Source organism: Scyliorhinus canicula, chromosome 5, assembly GCF_902713615.1.
Source record: "Scyliorhinus canicula chromosome 5, sScyCan1.1, whole genome shotgun sequence".
Lineage (NCBI taxonomy): Eukaryota > Metazoa > Chordata > Chondrichthyes > Carcharhiniformes > Scyliorhinidae > Scyliorhinus > Scyliorhinus canicula.
In genome coordinates, this window is record NC_052150.1 from 233768626 (window position 1) to 233781621 (window position 12996).

Sequence of the window (12996 nt, forward strand, 5' to 3'; positions counted from 1 at the left end):
GTAAATTATCACTAGTGCATCTGCAATTTCCCTAGCCATCTCTTTTAGCACTCTGGGATGCATTCCATCAGGGCCAGGAGACTTGTCTACCTTTAGCCCCATTAGCTTGCAGATGATACGAAGATTGGTGGAGTTGTGGATAGTGAGGAGGGCTGTTGTCGGCTTCAAAGAGACATAGATAGAATGCAGAGCTGGGCTGAGAAGTGGCAGATGGAGTTTAACCCTGACAAGTGTGAGGTTGTCCATTTTGGAAGGACAAATCTGAATGCGGAATACAGGGTTAATGGTAGGGTTCTTGGCAATGTGGAGGAGCAGAGAGATCTTGGGGTCTATGTTCATTGTTCTTTGAAAGTTGCCACTCAAGTGGATAGAGCTGTGAAGAAGGCCTATGGTGTGCTAGCGTTCATTAGCAGAGGGATTGAATTTAAGAGCCGTGAGGTGATGATGCAGCTGTACAAAACCTTGGTCAGGCCACATTTGGAGTACTGTGTGCAGTTCTGGTCACCTCATTTTAGGAAGGATGTGGAAGCTTTGGAAAAGGTGCAGAGGAGATTTACCAGGATGTTGCCTGGAATGGAGAGTAGGTCATACGAGGAAAGATTGAGGGTGCTGGGCCTTTTCTCATTGGAACGGAGAAGGATGAGGGGCGACTTGATAGAGGTTTATAAGATGATCAGGGGAATAGATAGAGTAGATAGTCAGAGACTTTTTCCCCGGGTGGAACACACCATTACAAGGGGACATAAATTTAAGATAAATGGTGGAAGATATAGAGGGGATGTCAGAGGTAGGTTCTTTACCCAGAGAGTAGTGGGGGCATGGAATGCACTGCCTGTGGTAGTAGTTGAGTCGGAAAATTTATGGACCTTCAAACGGCTATTGGATAGGTACTTGGATTAGGGTAGAATAAGGGAGTGTAGGTTAACTTCTTAAGGGCAGCACGGTAGCATTGTGGATAGCACAATTGCTTCACAGCTCCAGGGTCCCAAGTTCGATTTCGACTTGGGTCACTGTCTGTGTGGAGTCTGCACATCCTCCCCGTGACTGCGTGGGTTTCCTCCGGGTACTCCGGTTTCCTCCCACAGTCCAAAGATGTGCAGGTTGGGTGGATTGGCCATGACAAATTGTCCAAAATTCTATGATTAACCTAGGACAAAAGTTTGGCGCAACATCGTGGGCCGAAGGGCCTGTTCTGTGCTGTATTTCTCTATCTATCTATCACTCCCTCCTTAGTGATAACAATCGTCTCAAGGTCCTCACCTGTCATAGCCTCATTTTTATCAGTCACTGGCATGTTATTTGTGTCTTCCACTGTGAAGACCGACCCAAAAAACCTGTTCAGTTCCTCAGCCATTTCCTCATTTCCCATTATTAAAACTCCCTTCTCATCCTCTAAAGGACCAATATTTACCTTAGCCACTCTTTTTTGTCTTATATATTTGTAAAAACTTTTACTGTCTGTTTTTATATTCTGAGCAAGTTTACTCTCATACTCTATCTTACTCTTCTTTATAGCTTTTTTAGTAGCTTTCTGTTGCCCCCTAAAGATTTCCCAGTCCTCTAATCTCCCAGCACTCTTTGCCACTTTATATGCTTTTTCCTTCAATTTGATACTCTCCCTTATTTCCTTAGATATCCACGGTCGATTTTCCCTCTTTCTTCCATCCTTCCTTTTTGTTGGTATAAACCTTTGCTGAGCACTGTGAAAAATCGCTTGGAAGGTTCTCCACTGTTCCTCAACTGTTCCACCATAAAGTCTTAGCTCCCAGTCTACCTTAGCTAGTTCTTCTCTCATCCCCTTGTAATCTCCTTTGTTTAAACACAAAACACTAGTATTTGATTTTACTTTCTCACCCTCCATCTGTATTTTAAATTCCACCATATTGTGATCGCTCCTTCCGAGAGGATCCCTAACTATGAGATCATGAATCAATCCTGTCTCATTACACAGGACAAGATCTAGGACCGCTTGTTCCCTCGTAGGTTCCATTACATACTGTTCTAGGAAACTATCGCGGATACATTCTATAAACTCCTCCTCACGGTTGCCTTGACCAACCTGGTTAAACCAATCGACATGTAGATTAAAATCCCCCATGATAACTGCTGTACCATTTCTACATGCATCAGTTATTTCTTTGTTTATTGCCTGCCCCACCATCTCGTTACTATTTGGTGGCCGATAGACTACTCCTATCAGTGACTTTTTCGCCTTACTATTCCTGATTTCCACCCAAATGGATTCAACCTTATCCTCCATAGCACCGATGTCATCCCTTACTATTGCCCGGATGTCATCCTTAAATAACAGAGCAACACCACCTCCCTTACCATCCACTCTGTCCTTCCGAATAGTTTGATACCCTCGGATATTTAACTCCCAGTCGTGACCATCCTTTAACCATGTTTCAGTAATGGCCACTAAATCATAGTCCTTCACGATGATTTGTGCCACCAACTCATTTACTTTATTCCGAATACTACGAGCATTCAGGTAAAGTACACTTATGTTGGTTTTTTTACCTCTGTTTTGAATCTTAACATCTCCAGTTTTATTCCTTTTGTTATTACTGGGCCTACTCACTGTGCTCCCCTCAGTCACTGTACCTTGTACTGTCGCCCTTATGGATTTCTGACTATGTCTTCTCTGCCTTGCACTTTTCCCCTTACTTCCTTTTGTTTCTGTCCCTGTTTTACTACCTTCCAACTTCCAGCATTGGTTCCCATCCCCCTGCCACATTAGTTTAAACCCTCCCCAACAGCTCTAGAAAACACCCCCCCTAGGACATCGGTTCCAGTCCTGCCCAAGTGCAGACCGTCCGGTTTGTACTGGTCCCACCTCCCCCAGAACCGGTCCCAATGCCCCAGGAATTTGAATCCCTCCCTCTTGCACCATCTCTCGAGCCACGCATTCATCCTATCTATCCTGACATTCCTACTCTGACTAGCTCGTGGCACTGGTAGCAATCCTGAGATTATTACCTTTGAGGTCCTACTTTTTAGTTTAACTCCTAACTCCCTGAATTCCGCTTGTAGGACCTCATCCCGTTTTTTACCTATATCGTTGGTGCCTATGTGCACCACGACAGCTGGCTGTTCACCCTCCCCCCCTAGAATGTCCTGCAGCCGCTCCGAGACATCCTTGACCCTTGCACCAGGGAGGCAACATACCATCCTGGAGTCTCGATTGCGTCCACAGAACCGCCTGTCTATTCCCCTTACGATCGAGTCCCCTATCACTATAGCCCTGCCATTTTTCTTCCTGCCCTGCTGTGCAGCAGAGCCAGCCACGGTGCCATGAACCTGGCTGCTGCTGCCTTCCCCTGGTGAGCCATCTCCCTCAACAGTATCCAAAGCGGTATATCTGTTTTGCAGGGAGATGACCGCAGGGGACACCTGCACTGCCTTCCTACTCTTGCTCTTTCTTTTGGTCACCCATTTTCTATCTCCCTCAGTAACCTTCACCTGCGGTGTGACCAACTCGCTAAACGTGCTATCCACGACCTCCTCAGCATCGCGGATGCTCCAAAGTGAGTCCATCCGCAGCTCCAGAGCCGTCAAGCGGTCTAACAGGAGCTGCAACTGAACACACTTCTTGCACGTGAAGGAGCCAGGGACAGTGGACGTGTCCCTGAGCTCCCACATCGCACACGAGGAGCATGACACGGGTCTGGGATCTCCTGCCATGTCTTAAACCTTAGGTAAACTTAAACAACTACAATTTCAAAATAAAAATAAGTAAATTAGACAATGAAAAGAAAAAGAGAGACTACTTACCAGTCACTTACCAGGGTTAAAGAGCACCTCCTCACACTCTGCACCGAATAACCTCACTGCACCAAATTACCAAATTTCAATCCTCCACTCTGTACGAGTCTCACTCCGGATGAGTCTCCTGGAAAGTGCTTGCTTACTTTGTGCGCAGTCTCTCTGTCTTTTATACAGACCTCAGCTAACCGATGACTCAAAAAAATACCTTAACTTCAAAGAGAAGAATACAATGTGCCCCTAAACAGGCCTCAACAGGCCTCAAGTGATTGCCAGATAACTGCCTCTCAGCAATTAGGGTGGGGGCAGCTTCAACCAATCAGACACTAAGCTCCACACTGCACTTTTAACTGAAAAACAGCAGAATTAGATTTAGATTTTCCACTTACCTTTGCTGATTTACCTCACTGCACTGCACTCATAATTTTGTAGTTCTCTATCAGGTCGCCCCTCAACCTCCGTTGTTCCAGTGAGAACAAACCACGTTTATTCAACCTCTTCTCATAGCTAATGCCCTCCATACCAGGCAACATCCTGGTAAATCTCTTCTGCAACCTCTCTAAAGCCTCCACATCCTTCTGGTAGTGTGGCGACCAGAATTGAACACTATACTCCAAGTGTGGCCTAACTAAGGTTCTATACAGCTGCAACATGACTTGCCAATTCATATACTCAATGCCCCGGCCAATGAAGGCAAGCATGCCGTAGATCTAATTCAAGAGTGGACTATATGGTCAATGGAAGGGTCCTGGGGAAAATTGATCAGATTTCCTATAGTACTTATGTTCTTACAGAACACTGTCCGGGGCTGTTGAATCTGCAGTAAGCAGAGCGCTTAGATATTCATAGAATTTACAGTGCAGAAGGAGGCCATTCGGCCCATCGACTCTACACCGGCTCTTGGAAAGAGCACCATACCCAAGCCCACACCTCCACCCTATCCCCACAACCCAGTAACCCCACCCAACACTAAGGGCAATTTATCTTGGCCAATCCACCTAACCTGCACACACAGACAGTGACCCAAGCCGGGAATCTAACCCGAGACCCTGGAGCTGTGAAGCAATTGTGCTAACCATTGTGCTACCGTGCTGCTGTAAGTAGAAATTACAGAACACGGTTTATTTCAATATAATTACAATACTCTCCCCCTCTCCCTCCCCCCTTCTCCTCTCCCCCCCACCTCACTCCCCCCTCCCCTTCAGTTAAAGGCACATTCTGATCAGGGGTTCTGGGACCAAATTAATAAAATAACACAAAAGAATCAGAAGGAAATAAGCAGGAAGGAGCCTAACCCTAACCCTAATCTTCACCACTTATCGACTTGCCCTGCTGTCTTCAGAGATCTGTGAACCAGCCCCCCAAGATCCCTCAGGCCCTTGCTACTTCCTAGGGTCTGATCATTCACTGTACATTCCCCTGCTCAGATTGTCCACCCAAAATGCCATTGCTTCTTATTTTTCATGGTTATGTTCCATCAGCCACTGTGCTGCCCGTCTAACCAGCCTATCTATATCGCAATTCATTTAAATTGAATTTAATCACTACCATTCTCTCTATGGATGGCACAGTGGTTAGCACTGCTGCCTCACAGTGCCAGGGCAGCACGGTGATTAGCACTGCTGCCTCATAGGGCCACGGTGACACAGTGGTTAGCACTGCTGCCTCATAGGGCCACGGTGACACTGACACAGTGGTTAGCACTGCTGCCTCACAGTGCCAGGGCGACACAGTGGTTAGCACTGCTGCCTCACAGGGCCACGGTGACACTGACACAGTAGTTAGCACTGCTGCCTCACAGGGCCACGGTGACACTGACACAGTGGTTAGCACTGCTGCCTCACAGTGCCAGGATGGCACAGTGACACAGTGGTTAGCACTGCTGCCTCACAGTGCCAGGATGGCACAGTGACACAGTGGTTAGCACTGCTGCCTCACAGGGCCACGGTGACACAGTGGTTTGCACTGCTGCCTCACAGTGCCAGGGACCCGGGTTTGATTTCGACCTTGGGTGACTGTGTGGTGTTTGCAATTTCTCCCCGTGTCTGCATGGGTTTCTTCCGGGTGCTCCGGTTTCCTCCCACAGTCCAAAGATGAGTTTGGTGGATTCACCATGATAAAATTTCCTCTTAGTGTCTCAGGACATGCAGGTTTGGTGGGGTTATGGGGATAGGGTAGGGAATGGGCCTAGGTAGGGTGCTCTTTCAGAGTGGTGGTGCAGTCTCGATGGGCTGAACGGCCTCCTTTTGCACTGTTGGGATTCTTTGAAACACTAAAATGCTCTCCCATTATCACTCCTTCCACTTCATTTATTCCAGAACTGCACCCTCTCTTGTTTGATTTTCCACTTGCTGCCCTCTAAATATTCCAAATGAATCTCATTGCTGCTTCTCCCAGAACCACCACAGATACCAACTACCCCTCTCCTTCGAGATGACATTCTCCACCACAGAAAGCAGTTGTATGTTTTCAAGAAGGAGGTAGATGCAGTTCTTGCAGCTAAAATGACCAAACAATATGGGGGGAAGGTGGGAACAGATTATTGAGTTGGATGGTCAGCCATGATCTTAATGAATGGTGGAGCAGGCTCAAAGGGCCGAATGGCCTCGTCCTGCTCCTATTTTCTATGTTTCTAAGTCCAACTGAATGAAAGTGAAGACCCTGCTTTTGGTGTTGGTATGAGACCCCCACTCACAAACTGCCCCTATTTCCTGCTCATTCATCAACATTGTTGTTTACTTTGTGGCAAAATGGCGGCGATGTTGTCCACATCCAGGATTAAAACTGAAGATATTGATTGTGAGGGAGTGTTTGTGGTTAAGGTTTGTAACAGGATATTTGTGAAAATAAGACTTGGAGAGACCACTCTGAAAATCTGCTTCTGTACTTGGCCAGAATTTCCCACCAACTACCTGGAAATGGAAGCAGTTGCTGAGATTTTTGACCAGAATAAGGATGGATTCATTGATTATTACGAATTTGCGAATGCTCTACATCCAAGCAGAGACTTTCCACGACAAAGTGAAGATGAAGACAGAATCGAAGATGAGGTGAGGGGCGACATTCCGTTTCTTGGAAACTTGTGAACATTTCTGAGCCAATCTGATATGATGAACTCAGCCTTTGTAGATCACTCCCTGGTTTTAACCTATCACTTACACCCTCATCAACTCAGCTCATCAAGGTGCCTTGCCTGGTCTCAGCCAGGCCCCTAGACCCCTACCTGAGCTCAACCAGAATCCTAACTCCGTTCCCAAGCTCAGCCAGTCCCTAGAACCGTTCCCAAGCTCCGCCAGTCCCCCAGACCCCTACCAGGGCTCAGCCAATCCCCTAGACCCCTTCCCGAGCTGAGCGAGGCCCCTAGACCCCTTCCCGAGCTGAGCGAGGCCCCAAGACCCCTTCATGAACTCAGCTCAGCCCCGAGGCCCCTTCCAGAGCTCAGTCAGTCCTCGAGTCCCCTTCCCGAGCTCAGGCAGACCCCTAGATCCCTCTCTGAGTTCAGGCAATGCCATAAACCCCTCCATGAGCTCAACCAATCCCCAGGCACATCCCCAAGCTCAGACGGTCCTCTAGGCCCCTTCCTGAGTGCAACCTGTCCCCTATAGGCCCCTTCCTGAGTTCCACTTTAGCCCTATAGGCTCCTCTCTGAACTGATCCTGTCCTCTAAGCCCCTTCCTGAAGTTACCCTGCCTATTTGGCCGTTCCCTGAGTTCAGCTTGCCCCCTCTCTGAGACCAGCCTATTCCCGAGATTGCTCCCAGATTACAGCTTGTGTTCTGTCCGCTGGCCACTAACTGAACACAGCCTGTCCGCTGGCCACTAACTGAACACAGCCTGCCTCCTAGACCCTATTATGAAGTCAGTCTGTTTCCTTGGCAACTACCTGAGCCCCCTCATATCCTGTAGGCCCCTCCCTGAACTCAATCTTTCCTCTAAACACATCTACAAGTTTGGCCTGTCCATTAGGCTTCTCCCTGAGCTCAACTGCACCCCTAGCTTCCTCCCCAGAGCCACTCTCCTCGGCCCCTCTGCAAGCTCAGCCTGTCCCCAAGGCATCTCACTGATGCACGATCAATTGCACAAAGACGAGAGTTGAATACAACTGGGGCTTTATTACACTAAGATGTGTGGCCTCCTACAGCAGCCGGAAAAATGGCTGCTGTACGGGGAGCACACATATTTATACTCTGCCTACTGGGCGGAGCCAGCAGGCAGGGACTACCCCCGTACCTGTAGTACAGGGGCCTTACCGTAAGGGACCCACATCGACATCCTCTATATATAATATATAAGTCAGTGGTTACTACCACATTCACCCCCTGTTAAAATTGAGTCCAGCGGTGCTGGTGGAGAACTATACACCGCACAAGTATAATATGCAGAGAAAAAAATTTGAGTCCCGAACCAATGACAGGTTTAGCCGGTCCGGGGCCTTGATCTGACGTTGGGAGCGCCGCAGTGGTGGCGGCGATTTCGCTGTTGGTCTGGTCCTCGGTGACTCCGGGAGCATGCCGAAATCCTCTTCATCCTCGGGCGTGGGCAGGGGGAGGACAGATGGTCCTAGGGGGATTGCTGCTGGGTGCGCCGGGGGAGGGGAGGGTGGCGTTGGGCCGGAGGGGTGTGTGTGTGGGGAACCTGCTGGTGCCAGGTCCCTGAGGGAGACAGTATCCTGGCGGCTGCCGGGGTACGCCACGTAGGCATACTGGGGGTTAGCGTGGAGTAACTGCACCCTTTCAACCAACGGGCCCGCCTTGTGGAGTCGGATGTGCTTACAGAGGAGTAGGGGTCCTGGAGCTGCGAGCTAAGTCGGGAGCGACACCCCGGATGTGGACTTCCTGGCGAAGGCAAAGAGACGTTCATGGGGCATGTCGTTAGTCGCAGTTCATAGGAGTGACTGAATGGAGTGCAGTGCATCGGGGAGGACTTCCTGCCAGCGCGAGGCCGGGATACTTCTGGACCATAGGGCCAGCTGGACAGCCCTCCAGACCGTCTGTTCTCCCTCTCCACCTGCCCGTTTCCCCGGGGGTTATAGCTGGTCGTCCTGCTCTAGGTGATACCCCTGCTGAACAGGAACTCACGCAGCTCATCGCTCATGAATGTAGGCGGGGAAGCCGAACAGAGCGAAGTAGGTGTTGAGGGATTTGATGATGGTGGCAGACGTCATGCCAGGGAATGGGATGGTGAAGGGGAATCTGGAGTACTCATTGACCACACTGAGGAAATAGGTGTTCCGGTCGGTGGAGGGGAGGGGCCCTTTGAAATCCACGCTGAGGCGCTCAAAGGGGCGGGAGGCCTTCACCAGGCACACACGGTCCGGCTGCTGGAAGTGCGGTTTGCACTCAGCACCGACCTGGCAGTCTCTGGTGATAGCCCTGACTTCCTCTACGGAGTAGGGAAGATTGCGGGTCTTGATGAAGTGGTACAACCGTGTGACTCTCAGGTAATACCTCTAATGCCGCACAGCTTCAACGATGGCCTGGGCCTCTTTTTCAATGGAGGAGTGCCGAATTTCGGAGGCATGAAGGGTTCGTGAAAAGAATTCCACGGGCCTCCCTGCCTGGTTGAGGGTGGCGGCTAGAGCGATGTCTGATGCGTCGACTGCGTGCATCGCAGCCTTGGTGATGTCAGCTCTAATACGGTCGAAGGCCTGGTGAGCCACGGCCGTCAGGGGGAAAGCGGTGGACTGGATGAGTGGGTGGGCCTTGTCCGTATAATCTGGAACCCACTGGGCATAGTAGGAAAAGAACCCCAGGCAGCGTTTGAGGCCCTTGGGGCAGTGGGGAAGGGGGAGTTCCCTGAGGGGGCGCATGCGATCGGGGTCGGGCCCCAGAACTCTGTTCTGGACCACATAGCCGAGGATGGCTAAGCGGTTCGTGCTGAACACCTACTTCTCCTTGTTATAAGTTAGGTTGAGGAGAGTGGCGGTCCGGAGAAATTTGGCAAGGTTGGCATCGTGGTCCTGCTGATCGTGGGCGCAGATGGTGACATTGTCTAGGTACGGGGAAGTGGCCCACAGTCCGTACCGGTCGACCATTCGGTCCATCTCCCTTTGGAAGACCGAGACCCCGTTGGTGACGCCGAAGGGAACCCTGAGGAAGTGGTAGAGGCGGCCATCTGCCTCAAAGGCAGTGTATGGGCGGTCCGCCTTACGGATGGGGAGCTGGTGGTAGACAGATTTTAGGTCTACAGTTGAGAAGACTCGGTACTGTGCAATCTGATTGACTATATCAGATATGCGTGGGAGGGGGTACGCATTGAGCTGCGTGTACCGATTGATGGTCTGGCTGTAGTCCACGACCATTCTGTGTTTCTCCCCAGCCTTTACCACTACCACTTGAGCTCTCCAGGGGCTGTTGCTGGCCTCTGATGCCTTCCCAAAGCAGTCGCTGGACCTCAGACCTGATGAAGGTCCTGTCCTGGGCGCTGTACCGTCTGCTCCTGGTGGCGACGGGTTTGCAATCTGGGGTTAGGTTTGCAAATAGGGGAGGTGGAGGCGAGGCCGCACACAGTAAGGGGTGGTAGGGGCCCACCGAATTTCAATGTTAGGCTCTGGAGGTTACACTGGAAGTCCAGGCCGAGTAGCAAGGCAGCGCAGAGGTTGGGGAGGATGTGGAGGCAGAAGCCGCTGAATTCTACGCCCTGGATCGTGAGCGTGGCGATTCAGTACCCCCGGATCGCCATGGATTGGGACCCGGAGGCCAGGGAGGTTCTTTGATTGGCGGGGTGTACTGCGAGGGAGCAGCGCCTTACCGTATCGGGATGGATGAAGCTCTCAGTGCTCCCGGAGTCCAGCAGACAGGAGATCTCGTGCCCATCGATCTTCACGCTTGTGGAGGCGGTGGCTAGGTTGTGCGGGCGAGACTGGCCGATTGTGACCGGGGCGAGTCACGGCTGGTCGTCACTGGTGTCAGACAATGGGGTTGCCCGGGGGGCACGGGTCCTCGAACGATGGTGGTGCCCATGTGCCATGGGGGAGACAAGATGGCGGCGCCCACGGGCCGCACGTGGCCTGGGGAGGGAAAGATGGCGGTGCCCACTGGCCATACGCGGGGGGGGGGGTGTCGGAGCGAAAGCGGCGACTGAGTGAACCTGGCACACCGCGGCGAAATGCCCCTTTTTGCTGCAGGCCTTGCAAATGGCGCTCCGGGCCGGGCAGCGTTGGCGGGGATATTTTGGCTGCCCACAGAAGTAACATCTGGGGCTCCCGGGGTTGGCTGGTTGGCGCCTGGCACAGGCGTAGGGTTGGCTGAGTGGGGTCCCCGATGGGGCGGCCGTCTGCGGGGTCCATGAGGGGTGGGCCGGGGGTGTAGGTCTGGATAATGCACGAGGCGACCGTCATCGATAGCCCCAGCTTTGTGGTTTCCGTGAGGTCGAGCGTGGCCCCCTCTAAAAGTCACTGATGTATGTAGTCTGATCCTATCCCCAGAACGAAAGCACCCCGCATGAGGAGGTTCGAGTGTTCCGTGGCCGGACAGTCACAGTCTCTGACCAGGGGGATTAGGGCACGTCAGAAATCTTCTACGGACTCACCAGGGAGCTGACTACGAGTTGAGAGGATGTGCCTGGCGTAAAGCGCGTAAGTCCGCTGAGCGTAATTCTCTTTCAGTAGCGCCATGGCTTCATCACAGGTCAGCGCGTTCTGGATAAGCGGAAAAACGTTGGAGCTCAGCCATGTGTAGAGGATCTGGATCTTCTGAGCTTCCGGAATTGGGTCTGGTGCAGACCTGATGTAAGCTTCGAAACAGGCTAGCCAATGTTCAAAGTCCTTTTTGGCGTTGCTCGATTGCGGATCCAACTGCAGGCGATCCGGCTTGACGCGGAGGTAAATCTTCAGAAAACTTTAGTGTAATAAATTGATGCACGATCAATTGCACAAAGACGAGAGTTGAATACAACTGAGGCTTTATTACACTAAGATGTGTGGCCTCCTGCAGCAGCTGGCAAAATGGCTGCTGTTCAGGGAGCACACATATTTATACTAATGCCTACTGGGCGGAGCCAGCAGGCCGGGACCTACCCCCGTACCTGTAGTACAGGGTCTTACCATACGTACCCTCATGTATGCAGCAGTGGTTACTACCACACTCACCAAGATCATCTCGTCCCCTAGAGCTCTCTCTGAGAGCTGTTCCCCGAGCCCCCACCCCATCTCACCCTGCTCAACAGCTCAACCAGTCCTGGAGGCCCTCCATGCATTTTGAAGTTTCCAAGGCCCATCTCTGAGCTGAGAAAGTGACCTCGGCCACACGCTGAGATCAGCTGGTTACGTTGCCTGTTCCCCAAGGTCAGCTATTCCCCAAACAGCTGCTCATGTTTAGTCAGAGTCCTGGGCCCTTCCCTGAGCTCAGCCATACCCCTCGGCCAATCCACAAGCTCTCTCAGACTCTTGGGCTCTGCTCGTCCTTTCAGCCCCTCCCAGCAGTCCGCAAGCTCCTCCCTGCATTCAGCTATCTCTGGCTCTTTCCTGAATTCAGCCTAACCAGCCACCTTCATCCTGTCCCCTAGGCCCCACCCTTACTCAGCTCATCTATGCGATTTAATGAACTTATCATGACCCCTATAGACCCCTCCTCGAGCTGAGCCTGTCGCCTGGAATGGTTCCTCTAGTTTCATTCAGTCATGAAGGTGAGTGTTGGTGGTCAGGCCAGCATTTATTGTCCACTCTGTTACATTACTCTTTGGTAATATATTGTTACTCTTTGCTTTTTAATCCAGAATGGTCTGATGGTGTGATCCAATCTTCAATTTAAAGCAAAACTGATTTATTGAATAACGAATTGATTAATATCGAGTTTTCACACTCCACAGAACTAATAATCAAGTCATCTGTATTAAAGAATTAACTAATTTAAACTACACGTGCTAAACTATGCTGTGATCTATGTCTCTAACACTCTGCTGTCTAGTCACACCGAGTTGGAACAGACTCAAGATCCTTTGAGTTCTCATATTTATAGTGGGATCTTGTGTTTCCCTCTAATGGTGTTCCAAGAGGTAATCATTAACCCTTTACATGTCTGTACATACATATCACTACAATTCCTAATTGCCCTTCAGACTTCATTGCCCTCCCGTACCAGCCTCCCCGGACAGGCGCCGGAATGTGGCGACTAGGGGCTTTTCACAGTAACTTCATTGAAGCCTACTCGTGACAATAAGCGATTTTTATTTTCATTTTTCATTTTTCAGAAGGTGAAGGTGAATTACCTTCTTGAATCACTTCTGTCCA

General features: G+C 50.8%; 1 protein-coding gene across 3 annotated transcripts in view; it reads left to right on the forward strand.

Annotated features, from left to right (window-relative positions):
* Positions 1–12996, forward strand: part of LOC119966679 (microtubule-actin cross-linking factor 1-like) — a 254814-nt gene that overhangs the window by 190751 nt on the left and 51067 nt on the right. For all 3 annotated transcript variants that reach the window (XM_038798745.1, XM_038798747.1, XM_038798746.1), the window contains one exon: positions 6664–6818. In XM_038798745.1, the coding sequence (XP_038654673.1) occupies positions 6664–6818 (155 nt within the window). The remainder of the gene's footprint in view (positions 1–6663; positions 6819–12996) is intronic.